Here is a 16,455-nt window from a genome sequence, read left to right as displayed (position 1 = left end):
AGCAAGGTCAAACTGGAGGAGGAGATGTCCTGATACCCTCCTCTTGAAAGAGTTCAGGTTGTGACGGCAGGAGGAAATACAGATGAAGTTGAAGATTGTTCCAGAGTTTACTTCAGCGTGAGGGATGAAAGAGTGAAGATGCTGGTTAACTCTCTTGCATAAGGGAGTTTGGACAGTATAGGGATGATGCATGAGTAGAAGATAGTGTATGTATGTAGGTACATATTTTTGTCTAGAAAAACCTTAGGTTACGTTTGCAAATGTTGCAGTAACTGAATACAGACTTACGTGAACAGTCCAAATCCTGACTACTAATAAGAGTCCTTTGGCAGAAAGCTTTTCTTCATACGTTTCTTCCTACCACGCAAGGAATCAAAACCATCTTCCCCCATCCAGGTCATCTGCTGCTTCTGTCACTGTCTACTGCTGATGTCAGCTGGTGCTGCTCACATTCCTCGTAACTGTCTGAAACCCATTTAAATGCCTTTGTTCATTTCAGGTTTTCACTGCAAACATGACTCAATCACTTTTTAAACTTCCAAACCCTTAAAAAGTGTTACTCCTCAGGTGTAGTATTAACCTATTGCGAAAAAAATGACAGATCATTAGGCAATTTACGGAGGGAAGAAATTAAGACAACTGAAAGTGATCACAATAATCCCCTCCTGTATTTGGATTACGTGGGGCAAGTACAGAGACTTCTTGGATTTTGATATGCAGAGTTTCCAGATAAGGAGGATCTCTTCGATCTGCCTGTAACCTCTTCGTTACTGATGGCGTACATTGGTAGTACTTCATATAAAATTTTGGCTGAGGAACCGATGAAGTAATAGTTACCAATGCTTTACAGTTGTGGTCAATACAATATGTATTACTTACCAGAAGCTATTTTTACTTTTATCAATGGAAATTTTCTCCATGATTTGGGGTCTGGAATCTTCTCAACTAGTTAAGGCATTGTGAGCATCAACTTTGATGGCATTAATATAAAATCTGGCTGCCTTCAACTATCCAGAGGTAGATGGTACCACACACTCCTCTTCTCTTTTTCTGCCTCCCTCCAGCCACAATTCGATCTTTTCCACATCCTGAAATAGTTAATTTCATGCTTATTGCAATAGAATATGTTCAGTCTCCCCATATAATTGACCTCCGGCAAGAACCTATAGTACCTTATGTTTTACCCATTGTTTCCTTAGAGAACTTTTAAAAGCGTCATCAAGGGCAAAAAAATCAGACATGGAGACTATGAAAAAAGGTATTGGCCATTAATGGCAGTTTATAACAATACATTACCCAGTGGATTTAAACATTCTGATCATTTAAATCTTATTATCAGTTGCATTTACCAGTCGGAAATAGCTTCTTGGGATCCCCCAGTTAGGTTAAGTTAGGTCAGGTTAGGGTAATTATCCCACTGAGGTCCATCCTGTTCCTTTTCGCACTAAGACATTTCAGAATGCAATGGTTATTAGGGTTACGCCTGTGATTCCAATGATTGATTTTGTTGGAAATCATTAGTTTTATTACTATTACCTTCGGAGGTGCTGAGGGAGGAAACCAATGATTCTCGGCAGAAATTAATGTTGCAAAATCACATAGAAAAACATTAATAACCATTGCATTGCATTTGGGGAGGCGGTAGCTGAGCCCGGATAGTTTGAGAGCGGCCCTCGCGTTCAGGAGGACGCAGAGTTCAATCCCCGACTGTTGCCACCAATGGCTGGGATTTTTCAGCCGCCGAGTGGCTTAAAACTACCTACATGCTGTCCAGAAGATCACCTATCAACCCGACTCTAGATTCTAGGATTAAAGATGAGCTCCGGGAGGGTAGCATGAGCCAATGCAAGATGGCGCCACTATAAACACTACCAAGCCTGCGAGAACGGGCTGGGCCACCATCAGGCCCCACCCGGAAGCCATCATGAAATTCAGGATCCACTGGGAAGAAGCCTCACCGGTAGCAATAGGCCAAGACGAAAAAAAAAAAATCCTGAATTTCTTGGATGAGGAAACTAATAAACAAACACCAAACACAACCTAATCCCTAACTTAACCCATAGACTTCACAATCTCTTGACGGGAAAGCAGGCGGGGCCGTAATGATTCGTAAATGGCGATTTTCAAAAATTTAAAATTTAAATATTTTTCAAAACCAAAGAAGCCTAGCGACCTGAAACTAAAACAGAAGGCACCTCCCTTAGGCATATATGAGTCTCCATGGAGCAGCGGTATCAAAAAATTCAAAAGTCGTTCCCCTAATAAAAATCCCGATTAATTGTTTTTTATATAAAGTATAATTACAAAACTTAAAAAAGGGTATAAAATCCTCAGATTTTACGCTTTAGATGCACAAACATCACCAAATGCAGAGATAATCACTTATATTTTCAGAATCAATAAGCAATATTGCCAGCATATCTTATAAGTTTTTGCCCAGAAATAGCTACTTATTTTTTTTTTATTTAAGTGCAATTTTTACATGAAGTTTTTAACATCTAATAAATCACTTAATTTTCACATTAGAAACTTAATACTTGAGTGGAAAAGCATGCATGAAACATCTTAATTTTACTTCCAAACAAAAGCAAAATATTCATTTTCTATATACAATCACAAACTTATTTTGGTTTGAATTCCGATGTCACTTATTGTCGCAGCATGCGCCTTGCCGGCTATCTGGCCCTCGTCTCGAACAATCACTTCTTAGCCTTTTGGCCTCATGACTCAGGGGCCGGGTCAGGATTTCCTGGACTTGTACACGTCCCTGTTCCTCGCCGTCTCTTCCTGCCCTCCTCGATACTGCTCACTCTTCCTGCCGGGTCGGCTGCTTCAAGAGCCTTGTTCTTCCTGCGGCTTCTGGAGGTCACGTCCTTGGAGAAATTAGCACCGAAACAGTTGAAGAGGGACCTGCTGATGTGCGGCAAGATGGTGTTAAGAAGCCAGGTTATTGCCCTCCTGGCACCTGTACTCTGCAAGGTCGGGTCTGAGGAGCCGCCAGGAACTCCAGGAGGTGCCTCTGAACCCGTCCCTGTGGCACTGGCAAGGGAGAGGAACCTCAACTCTGCGCTCCTTCTTGTCCTCCCTGCACATCAGGGAGTCCCACAGCGACATCCTGAAGGACGCCATGTGGGGCCCATTGGGAGAATGGCCGCTTCCAGGACCGCCTGGCCTGTCTCCCAGCTCTCCCCTGTCGCACTCAGCTCGACCAGGGGCGTCGAACATCTACAGAGGGCGGGTGGCCCTCCCGAGCTCCACCGGTAATCTGTCATCTCCTCCTGCTGGGCAAGCTCCTGCTTGCAGCACTTTCGGCTGGCTGAGAGGAGTTGGCCTTGGACCTTCCTGGCCAGGTAGCCGGGCGTGAGTTGCCCGACCGCAGCGAGGCAACTTCCGTCCGCTCAGGCGGGTCCGGCTGGTCGTCGGCCAGCTCTCTGTGGCAAGCTGGGCCAAGATCTTACCTCGTCGTCCTCCTTCTCCTCTGCTCTTGGCTCCGGGTCCAGGTCGGCCTGCACGTCCCGGGAAGAACCTGACGAGCTTCCAGTGCAAATGCAGGCGCTAGGCCAACCTGTCCCCCAACTACCATAGAAGTTCTCCGCACGCTAGTCAGTAGTGAAGTTGGCGCCAAGACATGGTGCGGCGCTGCCAAGAGTGCTCAGTCGAGGTCTGAGTTGGCCTTCCCATGCACACATACTCGACCCCGTGAGGACGTGAAAGTGAACAACCCCCTCACTACCACACTGCCCACTGAACACATTCACTGCACTGCACACAACACTGAGTCACTGCACTGATGGCGTGAAATGCGGCTTCTCCACAGTTTACTCCACGGGGTCGCGGCGTCCTTTCACACATATCTTGTAGTCTCCTCCGTCACTTCCAGACTCGATCCACCGCCTTCTGTGTCTTCTTCAGTATCGTCCTCTGGATCCTTGCAGTTGTGGGGAAGGGTACAGAGACGATGAATAACTGTAGGTCCTTTACTTGGAGAGTAAACAGAGGCAGGACAGCGATAATCCTTTACAGAGGGAAGTGCCCAGCTGACTGGCGTGCCTTAAGGCGAGTTAGGCTGTACAGCGGGGAACTGAGCTGAGTTGCCATGTAGGCACTAACTAAACGTACATTTCTTGTTTCTGTCGTCACGTAAAACTGTGGACTTCATTATCCTACAGTTATCATTCATTTTACGTAAAGATTTCAACCTTCTAAAAGTTACGCAGAATTTGCCATTTTTACACAACGTTTTCAAAGTGCACGATGGTGCTATTTTATATAAGATTACCTTGAATCCTCGACCAAATCACTCTAGAGACACTCCTGCTCGCTTGTATGCACTAAAACTTGAAGATTTCTGTCCTGTTTCCACTTAAATTCGGAGTAAGAACGCAGAGTGTGTTTGAGTTGTACTTAGTGAAAGTCGCCATAACAATCGGCCCTTTCACGCCAAGCCAGCCAGCCAAGACTAAAGAGATTTCCGTCAACTAGCTGTGGCTCCATGCTTAACCTAACTGAACCTTAGACTAACGTAACGTAACCTAACTTAACGTTTTGTATCCTAACCTGCTCACCTCAATCGTCTCGAATCATAGTCCCTCATCACTGGAGATACGAGGCGGAGCTAGATATCAGTACACAAGGAAGCCGCCGATAGCTGGAACTGAATTTGAAATGAAGTGATGGAATGAAGATGTTAGACACGATGTCACTGGCTGATAGAAATAAAAAAGGGCGATTGGTTGAAGGAATCTAGAATTTTGCAAGAGTTCAAGAGGTCCAGTGTCATGAGGAAGGACTTAGCAGCCAAGAGACTCCTAGACAGCCATAATGCGCTGCCTTTCACACACATAACTATAAATATTTTTGCAAAATTGTATCTCGCTTATTACTAGTTTATTTACGGATGATTACTTAGAAGAAATTGTTCTACCTAATGAGAGGATTATAAAGATGATAAGAAAATCAATATGCAAATAGGGCGGGACCTCAGTGGATAAATACCCAGGTTATTTAGGTTACATTATGTTTCGTCTCTGTTTTAAGACATTCAGGCAACTGCAGCAGCCAGACTAAAGTAATAGCAGTTGATTTGGGATACACTCAAGAAATTATTTCAACTGGCCAATTTGGGGTCAGGTTATTAGGTTATCCTGATAAATAAGGTGCCTATGATAGCATTCACAAATAAAAAGTTAAATATCAAAAAATCACATGCTTTTTGCTACATTTCCAGTGATATATATGCAGTTCAAAATGTTCAGCATATGAGTCTTACCCTTTGAGGTATATTCCAGAAGTGAATAAGAGCAACTGGAACTGTACCTTGCTATATATAGGTACTATTAATGCACAGTAGTAGGTACATGATGTAATTAGTCTTGTGTATCATCATACTGTAAAAATAAAACCCAGCTGTTTCCTCTTTTACATCACTGTATCTAAGGCGAGTCAAATGTAGGTACACCCACAATCCCACAACCCACAGCCTCCACTTGTTTGCGGTGATTTACCTGTCCTTGGTCCACGAAAGCAGGGTCTTCAATATCTCTTAATGCACAACAGAGGAAAACCTGCAATCTAGACAAAACAGGGAGAAATCTGTTGTTACCGCTTCAACATCAAGTCCCCGAGTGAGTTTAGGCGGGAAAATGTTGATTTGTTTTTATCTAGTTCAGCAGTTGTCAGAGCGCTGATTTTCATGATGACGCAAGTTTACAATTGCGTCAATTAAGAACAAATGAAAGGCTATTTATGCGATTTAATAATTTAAAATTCATTATTTAGCAGAATTATAATATTTATTTAAGTACATGATGAGCCACAACCTTCTGGTAATAGGGTCAATATAGCATAATGTGCTATAATATCTAGCATTCTGATTGGCAACGCTGTGAAGTTCCTCACTGGCCACACACACACAAAGAGAGAGAGAGAGAGAGAGAGAGAGAGAGAGAGAGAGAGAGAGAGAGAGAGAGAGAGAGAGAGGGGGGGGGGGAGAATTACATAGATTTACAAAGAAAATCAGACCATACAGACCCCATGGTCCAGACTAGGTGGTCTGTCCTTAAACCTAAGTGAATTTACACTAATCAGATGGCTCCAAAACGTTGCTTTTCTGCTCTAGTTAATATTAAGTTCAAGGAAGTGACGGTCGAGCTTGTTTTTAAAGGAGTCAATCGTGTTACACTGGACCACTGATGGTGGGAGCTTATTCCATTCTCGCACTACAACGTTGGTAAAGAAAAATTTGGTGCAGTCTGAATTTACTTGTCTACATTTAAGTTTTATGCCATTATTCCTCGTTCGCAAAGTGTCATCTATCATAAACAATTTTGTTCTGTCTACATTCGTGAAACCATTAAGTATTTTAAAACATTCGATCAGTTTTCCTCGGAGGCGATGTTTCTCAAGAGAGAACATGTTAATGGTGGAAAGCCTTTCTTCGTAGGATTTGTTGCGCAAGGAAGGGATCAGTTGTGTTGCCCGACGCTGAACACCTTCTAATTTAGCAATGTCCTTTGCATGGTGAGGAGACCAAAACTGTACCGCATATTCTAAGTGGGGTCTGACTAAACTATTGTAGATGGAAGTATTACATCTTTATTCCTGAATAAAAAGTTTATTTTAATGAAGCCCAACATTCTGTTCGCTTTATTTCCTGCATCGATGCATTTATGTGAGAATTTGAGGTTTGACGCGATTTTGACCCCCAGGTTCTTAACGCATTGAACGCTTGCGAGTTTAACGCCGCGCATTTCGTATTCGAACTTCTTATTTCTTGTTCCAACTTGAAGGACCTGGCACTTGTCTACGTTAAAGGGCATCTCCCATCTATCCGACCAAGCTGAAATTTTGTGCAAATCCTCTTGGAGGCTTTGCCTGTCTTCGTCAGTGAGAACCGAGTTACCAATCTTTTATGTCGTCTGCAGATTTACTAATGCGATTATTGAGTCCAACATCCACGTCGTTGATGTAAATAATGAAGAGCACTGGGCCAAGAACCGAGCCCTGAGGGACGCCGCTAGTGACCGGCGCCAACTCTGAGTTAAATCCGTCAATCACCACTCTCTGTTGTCTGTTGCTCATCCAATTCGCAATCCATTGGTTTACTTGACCGTCAATACCTATTTGCTTTAATTTATAAAGTAATTTATGATGTGGGACTTTATCAAACCCTTTCTGGAAATCAAGATAGACTACGTCCAAAGATTTGGTTACGTCATAAACTGAGAAGAGGTCGTTATAAAAGTTCAATAGGTTTGATAGGCAGGATCTTTTGTTACGGAAGCCATGTTGTGAATCCCCAATTAATGAGTGGCTTTCGAGGTAACTCACAATTTTGTCTCTAATTATGCTCTCAAGTAGCTTACCCACAATTGAAGTTAGACTAATGGGTCGGTAGTTACCTGGTATTTTTTTGTCTCCTTTCTTAAAAATCGGTGTCACGTTAACCTTTTTCCAATCCGAAGGGACGATGCCTTGTCGCAAAGACATATTGAATACGGTTGTGAGGGAGGAGAGTATTTCACTCTTTGTTTCTTTAAGCGGTATAGGATATACTTTATCGGGTCCGGGACTTTTATTTGTTTTAAGTGAATGGAGAGCTTTAAGGACTTCATCGGTTGTTATTTCAAAATTAGGCAATGCATGCTCGCGATTTACATTAGTACTGGTGTTGGTGGTAGCGGGAGGAAGACTGTTAGTATTAAACACCGAGGAAAAGTAATTGTTTAAAAGGTTTGCAATGTGTTGGCTGCCAGTCACTAGTGCACCGTCGCTGTTTGTTAAAGGTCCAATTCCACTTCTGATCGCCTTTCTGTTGTTTACGTAACTGAAGAAAGATTTCGGATTATTTTTTCAGTTGGCTGCAATATTTTCTTCGTATCTATGCTTTGAAAAGAGAGAGAGAGAGAGAGAGAGAGAGAGAGAGAGAGAGAGAGAGAGAGAGAGAGAGAGAGAGAGAGAGAGAGAGAGAGAGAGAGAGAGAGAGAGAGAGAGAGAGAGAGAGAGAGAGAGAGAGAGAGAGAGAGAGAGAGAGAGAGAGAGAGAGAGAGAGAGAGAGAGAGAGAGAGAGAGAGAGAGAGAGAGAGAGAGAGAGAGAGAGAGAGAGAGAGAGAGAGAGAAAGGGTTGAGGCTGAGGCAGGAGAGTAAAGAGGAAGGGTGCGGTGTTTACGAAATAGGCAAAGATTTGTACCTCTGAGTTATTTCCTCCTGACGAGGCCGGAGGAAAGGAAGGAAGGAAGGAAGGAAGGAAGGAAGGAAGGGACGAGAGGAAGGAAAGGAGGAGGGAAGGAAAGACCCACTTCTCTGTCCATTTCTTTTTTTTCTCCGTTACAGTGTGTGTGTGTGTGTGTGTGTGTGTGTGTGTGTGTGTGTGTGTGTGTGTGTGTGTGTGTGTGTGTGTGTGTGTGTGTGTCTTATTTTCGTATTCATCTTTCGCTCATCTCTTTCCTTTTAGTCTTTTAAATCGTTTATATATTTCTGCTCCGTTTTAAAACATTTTCTTGTCTTTCTGGCAATCAGGCGGTCAGCCGTCCAGTTAGTCTTTGTCAGTCTAGCCTTTTCTGTGCGTGTTTGTCTGTCTGTCTGGAGGTTTGCATATGTGTCTCTCCGTTTTTTTTTCTGCTTTGATAAGTATGTCTGTCATTCGGTCTATTTGTCTGTCTGTCCGCCAGCTCGTCTGTATCTGAATGCATATCTGTCTCTCTGTATATAATTATAATAATAATAATAATAATAATAATAATAATAATAATAATAATAATAATAATAATAATAAATGGTTTATTCATTTGTAGGCAGCCATAATGCTGAAAATACACAAAAAATACCATACAATGAGTAATGTGGTGAGTAATGGGGGAAGTGGGGAAGGGTGATGAGTGTGTGTGTGTGTGTGTGTGTAGGAGTGGAGGGGTCATGTGATCTTGGAGGTGTTAATGACCCTCACAAGTGTCGGTATCGCACTAAGTCGATACCTGTCCGTGCGAGTTTTGACCGGGACGAGAATATTGTGGTGTCTTGTGGGTCTAGTGGGGAGAGGGAGGGCGGGTGGAAGTATATCTCTATGACGGGGGTTGTGGAGGAGGGACTTGCCGAATTTGGTCAGGTTTGTCTGGTATCGGTCCTGTAGGGTGGGCATATTCAGCTGGGTGAGTGCATGCTCGTAGTTGGTGTAAGAATTGCCCAGAATCTATCTGCATGCACGCCTTTGCACTCTCTCTAATTGGCGTTGCTGGGTCTTAGTGATTTAGGAGGCCCAAGAAGGAGAGGCGTAGAGGAGTCTGGGAAGGATGAAGGTTGTGTACAGGTCCTTGAGCGACCGTTGGGGCTCTCCCAGTGCCTTCATGCGCCTCAGCATGAAAAGTTTGTAGGAAGCCGCCCTGATGATGGTGGTGACGTGCTTGCCCCAGCTCAGCTTGCTGTCCAGGGTGACTCCAAGTAGTTTGGTGGATTCAACCACCTGCAGCTGGTGAGGGCCAACCTCCAGGGCTGGCGGTGGGATGGCAGTGGTGGAGGTGTGAAAATGCATCACCACAGTCTTGTTGGTGTTGATGGTGACGTGGTTGTCTTGCGTCCAGCTCTGCAGTCGGTCCAGAATGTGTTGTAGGGGCGTGTAGTCAGGGGCTGTGTTGTTGATGGAGATGCCCACTGTAGAATCATCCACGTACTTCCAGCGATGAGGGGCGTCTAACAGTGCATTGTTGATCAGAATAAGGAAGCAAAGAGGCCCCATGCGCGTCCCTTGTGGCACCCCAGCAGAGAGGGGCTGGAGGGTGGAGGTGCAGCCCTGATGACGCACAGCTTGGTGCCGGTGCGTCAGGAAGTCCGCCAGCCAGGATGTCAGGTGGGAGGGCAGGCCGATGTTTATGGCCTTGGTGATGACAGAGGTGTTGTCAACCAGGTCGAAGGCTTTCCGAAAGTTAATAAAGGCGAGGGCAGAGGAAGTTTTTCTGGTTTCCAGGTTTTTTAGAATGAAATCAAGGAAACTAATGAGGCAATGTGTTGTGGAGGAGGCTCTAACGTTGCCGAACTGCCTCTGATCAATTTTGTAATGAATAGTATCATATGCCTAGCTAAATAAAAAGTCTTCACAAAGCAGGCTCGGGATTGGAGTGATGGCAATGGGTCTTAGTTCATTAAGTGAGGTGGGGTTGGTGACTTGGGGGATGGGAGTGACGAATGAGGCTTTCCAATCTGTGGGGCATTTACTCTGAGTGAGGGAGGCATTTATGATGGAGGCAAGGGGGGTAGCAAGTTCATAGGAAAACTCCTGATAAAGCTTTATGGGTAAATCTAGAGGTGTGGTAGACCTTTTGAGTTTGAGAGATCTGAGCTTTTCGGCAACTTGAAACTCCTCCACAGAGGGAGGATTAGACGGGGAGGGTAGGTAGGCGGGGAGGGAGGCAAGGTCTAGGGGGGGAAGGCTTTGACAGATGGAGGAAAAGTGAGAGTTAAGCAGTTCAGCTATCTAAAGGGGGGAGGAGGAGGAGGGGAGAAAAGGGAAAGCCGACGACGGGTTGCCCAGACCACACAAATGGCGTATCTTGGAGAACAACTTGCTGGTGTTATTGCCCTCCAGGTGTTGTAGTTTTTTGGGGTAGTACTCCTTCTTCGCCACTGTGATTTCCCTGATGACTGTGTTGCGAAGGGCCCTGTATCTTGCTCGGTCCGTGTGGAAGGCGCGGTTCCTTTGCTGCATTAAGGCCTTAATCCTGGAGGTCATCCAAGGCAGGTCGGCTGGGTGGGTGTGTTGTGTCTTGGTGGGGAAGAAGTGGTGATACGCCTGAGTGATGGTGGCGAGGTAGTTGTTCCACTTCTACGTGACGTCACGAACGGTAAGGACCTCGACCCAAGGATAGCCCACCAACCACTGCCCAAACTGCCTAATCTTGGAGTCAGGTGTCGGGCGGGTGGTCCTCTTGGCCGTTTCGCACCTCCGTGAGATGGTAGGGGAGGGCGTCCACAGGACTGAGGTGTGATTGCTTCGGCCCATTGGGGGAAGGGGCTGAGGGGGGGAGTACCAGTCCGTCAGGTCAGTGAGGATAGTGAGGATAAGTTCCTATCGGTCTGTCTGTCTGCCTGTCTTTCTCTGTCTGTCCCCTTCTGACCTCTCTCTCTCTCTCTCTCTCTCTCTCTCTCTCTCTCTCTCTCTCTCTCTCTCTCTCTCTCTCTCTCTCTCTCTCTCTCTCTGCCAGTGGGGGTGTGCGGCAGGAAACGGTTCAGGCTTCGCTAAACTAAAACCTTTACTCGCCAGGCTCAGAGAGAAAAAACAGAAAGAAAATAAGAAAGAAACTGCACAGGACGAAAGCAAATACAGAATTTACCAGATTTTTAAATAGCTAACAGTAATAAGGATCACACACAATAAAGGAAGAAACAATTGCACACTTTCGCTCAAAAAAAATGAAAAGGCAAATGATTTAATTACAAAGAAAGAAAATGTCATAACACTCACAAAAGAGGAGAAAAAAAGGAAAAGTTAATACGAAAAAGATTCGAAAAGATGAAACACGTGTAAACCTTCGCCTTCCTTCCCCCAACCTCAAAAAACAAAACAAAAAATGCAGAGATAGAAATACAAAACAATGTCATAGCAATGGCATGGCCAGAGCTAAAAGGCACGAAGGGTAAAAAGTAAAAGTAAAAAGAAAACACGTGCGCACCTTCACTCTCTAAAAACAAGCAACAGCAACGAATGATGAATTATTATGGAAGGAAAAAATGACAACGTTAGAACGAAAAAAAAAGAAGAAAAAAAAGATAATTCAATTTGTATTCACCGGACACCTGATGCAACAACTCTTGAACAATCTTCCTTCATCTGTATTTCCTCCTGCCTACGACTTGAACTCTTTCAAGAGGAGGGTATCAGGACACCTCTCCTTCCGAAATTGACCTTTCTTTCGGCCACCTCTTTTGATTCTTTTTTTGGGGGGAGCAGCGAGTAACGGGCTTTTTTATTGTTTCCTTTTTTGTGCCCTTGAGCTGTCTCCTTTGTTGTAAAAAAACAAAAACAAAAAACTAAAGCAAAATAAGAAGAGAAGAAAAATCAATTTGCATTACCCGTCCCTGCGGCTCGTTTCGTCTCCAGCTCCACTCATCGACGCTCTCCCATCAGCTGATTTACGTCACCCTCTCTCTCATACGTTAAGGGAGATAAATATATAATTTAATGAAATAAAGGAAAGTAAGAGGAGGAAGAAATCCACTCAGCTGATTTACGTCCTCTCTCTCTCTCTCTCTCTCTCTCTCTCTCTCTCTCTCTCTCTCTCTCTCTCTCTCTCTCTCTCTCTCTCTCTCTCTCTCTCTCTCTCTCTCTCTCTCTCTCATACGTTAAAGGAGATAAATAGAGATAATTTAATGAAATAAAGGAAAGAGTAGGAGGAGGAGGAAGTACACTTTTGTACAGTCTTCTCAATTGTAAGTACTTGTATTAAAATGTGATTTTTGGCGTTTAATTATTTTTTTTTACATATAGGTGTTTTTGGTAATTGGTGTCACATAACTATTTTTCTCTCTTTTTAAGTGCTGCTTTAGAAACGAGGTACCGCAGTACCGCGGAACGCACGAGGGGGGGCGGGAAAAGTACCGGAGTACCACGGAATGCACTGGGCATGCTGAGGTACCGCAGTACCGCGTAACGCAACCCCAAACTTTTGGTACCGCGCCCACCACTGGTGTGTGTGTGTGTGTGTGTGTGTGTGTGTGTGTGTGTGTGTGTGTGTGTGTTACCTGCAAGACTCGCCGACACACACTGGATCAGGAAGAGTAAGAAAGGCTCTGCAGGTGGAGGGAGGGAGGTAGGGAATCTCTCTCTCTCTCTCTCTCTCTCTCTCTCTCTCTCTCTCTCTCTCTCTCTCTCTGAAGCCTTTCCAATTAGCTCCCCTCCCCTCTTCCCTTACGTTCTCTCTCTCTCCCCCTCGCGGTTATTAAAAGAGCTTAAACAACAAATACTTCAACCACTCACTAACATATTTAACCGGTCAGTTCAACTGAACAAGGTCCCGGAAGAGTGGAAGTTGGCGAACGTAACACCGATTTTCAAAAAAGGAGACAAAAGCGTTGCATTAAACTACAGGGCCATTAGTTAGACATCAGTGGCAGGAAAAATACTCGAAAAGATTATTAGAGACAAACTTGTTAAGTTTCTAGAAGACAATAATATAATCTCCGACACTCAGCATGGCTTCAGAAACAAGCGCTCCTGCCTAACGAATTTATTAGATTTCTTCCAAGGTATATATAAGAACTGGGATGCCCACATCCCTAGTGATGTTATATACCTGGACTTTCAGATAGCCTTCGACAAGGTACCGCACCAGCGACTCCTTATTAAGAAACTGCACTCGGCGGGCATTGGAGCCAATCTGATCACGTGGATAAGAGATTGGCTCACCGGCAGAAAACAACGAGTACTACTCAACGGACAGCCTTCCGATTGGCTTCCAGTCACTAGTGGAGTGCCTCAAGGGTCAGTGCTGGGACCCATCCTCTTTATCATGTATATCAATGACCTAGAATCAGGACTGAAATCCACAATATCAAAATTTACTGACGACACCAAGGTGGGTGGAAAGGCCCTCACAAAGACCGACAGCAAAATCATTCAGAAGGACCTCAATCACATTATCGAATGGTCGGAAAAATGGCAAATGTCCTTTAATGTTGACAAATGCAAAGTCATGCACATTGGGTCCAAAAATAGTAACCAAACATACATCATGAATGGAAAACCTCTGCAGGTGATGCAGGAGGAAAAGGATCTTGGAGTCACTATCAGCAGTGACCTGAAACACGCGAATCACTGTAAAAAAGCATATAACAAAGCCAACACTATGCTCGGGTTCATAGCGAGGAACTTCGAGTGTAAAACACCAGACGTGATGCTATCCTTGTATAATTCCATGGTAAGACCGCACCTCGAGTATGCAGTACAGTTCTGTTCTCCCAATTACAGAAAGGACTGGTTTACTGGAAATGATTCAACGACGCGCCACGAAGATGATTCCAACCATTAGGGCTAAGCCGTACGAGGAACGACTCAAGCGACTCAATCTCTTTACACTGGAGAAAAGACGCCAACGAGGGGATATGATTCAAGTCTTCAAGTACCTGAAAAAGTTCAATAACGTCGATTACTCCAAATTCTTTGACCTGCAAACCAACTCAAGAACTAGAAATAACGGTTTACCCTTTCAGTCGAGTCGTTGTAACACAGACATTGGAAGGAGTTTCTTTTCAAACCGAGTCATCCGCCGCTGGAACAATCTTCCCTCAGAAGTAGTAAATGTGAATACCATCAACTCCTTCAAATATAGAATCGACCGTTATTTCACTGCGTCGGGAGTAAACTGAATAACGAGGTGCTTTCGTCTGCTCCTCAATATCGAGGTGCTTTCATCTGCTCTTCAGTCCCCAAGTGGCTGTCGAGCAGATTAAATCACCCAAGCGGGCAACCTCGTAATGAGCCAATAGGCTTTCTGTTGCCTGCATTTCCATATTTCCATGTTTCCATGTTTCCACTCTTCCCGCCCACAAACCTACGCACAACCAGCCTCACCACCTCACAGATGTTGCCCAACCCTTTCTTCTACCCCAATCCTTATCCCCCTCTCTACCTCCTCCCCCTCCACTCCTCCCCTACCACCACACCCCTGCCTACTACACCAAACAACCCGCTCCCCTTTCCCCCTCTACCGTCCCTTCTTCCTCCAACCCTCACACCGCTGCCTCCCACAACAAACTCACCCCCTCCCCCCCTCTCCCTCCGCAGGTGCCGCCCACAGAACTCTGGAGGCGGATCAGTTTTGTCCCACCTGTCCTTACTTCCTGCCCACGTCCGTCGAGGTCACCACACCTGTGGGCATCCCGGCCAACCTCACCTGCGGCGTCAGGCAGCTCGGGGACAAGAAGGTGAGAGGGAGGAGGGGAAGGGAGACCAGATTTAACCTAGTCCTTAATGGTCTTGGGTGAGGAAGGAGATGAGGAGAAAGAGGAGATGAATGTGAGAAGTGAGGAGAGAAAAGGAGGTCTGAGTTCACCTATTCCTTTCTGTTCGTTGGTGAAAGAGAGGAAAAGGAAATGAGGAGAAAGGTGGTGAGGAGATGAGGAGCAGGAGGTGAGGATATGAGGAAGTGAAGAGGAGATGAAGGTTAAAAGTGAGGAGACAAAAGGAGCTCTGAGTTCATCAATACGTATTCCTGTTCTTGGGTGAAAGAGGAGAAAGAGGAGGTGAGGAGAATATGAGGAGCAGAAGGTGAAGAGAAAGAATAAGTAAGAAGAGATTAGAGAAAATGAGCTATGGGTTTATATATTCCTTCCTCTCCTTGGTTTGCCTGTGTGAGGGTTGGAAAGATAAGATAATGGACAGGCAAAGAGGCAAGGTGGAAATAGAAGAAACACGGTGAGCAGAGATGAGGCGAAGAAGTGATAAGAGGGAAGAGAAAAGGAGCTCAAAATTCGTATATTCCTTCCTTGTTAATGGTTTTCATGGGAGAGGGTTACGAGATGAGGGACAGGTGAGGAGATAAGGTGAGAAGATAAGAGGGAAGAAGGTGAAAAGAGTAGAGGAAATGAGTGAGAAGAGATTAAAGGAGTTCAGAGTTAACCTACTCCTTCTGTTCCTGATTATACTGTGCGAGAGTTGGAAAAAGGAGATGAAGGACAAGTGAGGAGAGAAGGTGAAAAGAGGAAAGCAGGTAAATGAAAAAAGAGAAAAGAAAGTGAGAAGACAGGGGAGAAAGGGATTTCTGAGGTCACCTGTTCCTGCTTTTCTTGGATGAAGGTTAGGAGGAGGAGATGAGGGGAAGAAGGTGAGATGATGATGATGAGGTGGGAAAGCCGGGGTGAGAAGAGAGGAGAGAAAGGAAGCTCTAATTTTACCTCTTTCCTGTTACTGCTTTTTCTGGGTAAGGATGGAACAAAAAGATGAGAAAGAAGAAGGGGAAGTTAAGTGATAGAAATGGAGAGAGATGAATAGATATGTAGATGGACAGTGACCCCAAATTACCTAAGAACAGGTCTCAAACTTAGGTCAGCAGAAAAATAAGTAAAAATTTGTAAGGCAGTGAATTATTAGACACGCATCGTGCGCGCGCGCGCGCGAGAGAGAGAGAGAGAGAGAGAGAGAGAGAGAGAGAGAGAGAGAGAGAGAGAGAGAGAGAGAGAGAGAGAGAGAGAGAGAGAGAGAGAGAGAGAGAGAGAGAGAGAGAGAGAGAGAATGCAAAACAAGCAAAAAGGGAAGCAAGAAGGAAAGAGACAAACGGATTCTGCCCCGGAAACCATTCCAATTAAGGTCATTTCTTAGGATGATCTGTCACGCTCCTTCGGCCCTTCGTTCTGCCATCCCGGATCCGACAAATTCCGTGATCGGCGCCTTCACGGTATTTTCGATTAACTTAATATTCCTGTCTGGTGGTTTTAAGAGGGAAGTCTTGCTCCAGCCCTCCTCGCCTCGGC

The 16,455-nt window shown here is 44.8% G+C and overlaps 1 protein-coding gene across 1 annotated transcript in view; it reads left to right on the top strand.

Moving 5' to 3' along the window:
- Nucleotides 1-3,127: 3,127 nt before the first annotated feature.
- The window catches only part of LOC126993637 (uncharacterized), a gene marked incomplete at its 3' end in the record, with an annotated part of 68,042 nt that continues 54,714 nt past the window's right edge, over nt 3,128-16,455 (top strand). The window contains exons 1-2 of the mRNA XM_050852807.1: nt 3,128-3,260; nt 14,771-14,910. Of these exons, the coding sequence (XP_050708764.1) occupies nt 3,128-3,260; nt 14,771-14,910 (273 nt within the window). The remainder of the gene's footprint in view (nt 3,261-14,770; nt 14,911-16,455) is intronic.

The sequence above is a fragment of the Eriocheir sinensis genome, unplaced genomic scaffold (assembly GCF_024679095.1).
Source record: "Eriocheir sinensis breed Jianghai 21 unplaced genomic scaffold, ASM2467909v1 Scaffold647, whole genome shotgun sequence".
NCBI classification, from domain to species: Eukaryota; Metazoa; Arthropoda; class Malacostraca; order Decapoda; family Varunidae; genus Eriocheir; species Eriocheir sinensis.
This window is presented reverse-complemented; position numbering and strand designations above follow the sequence as displayed.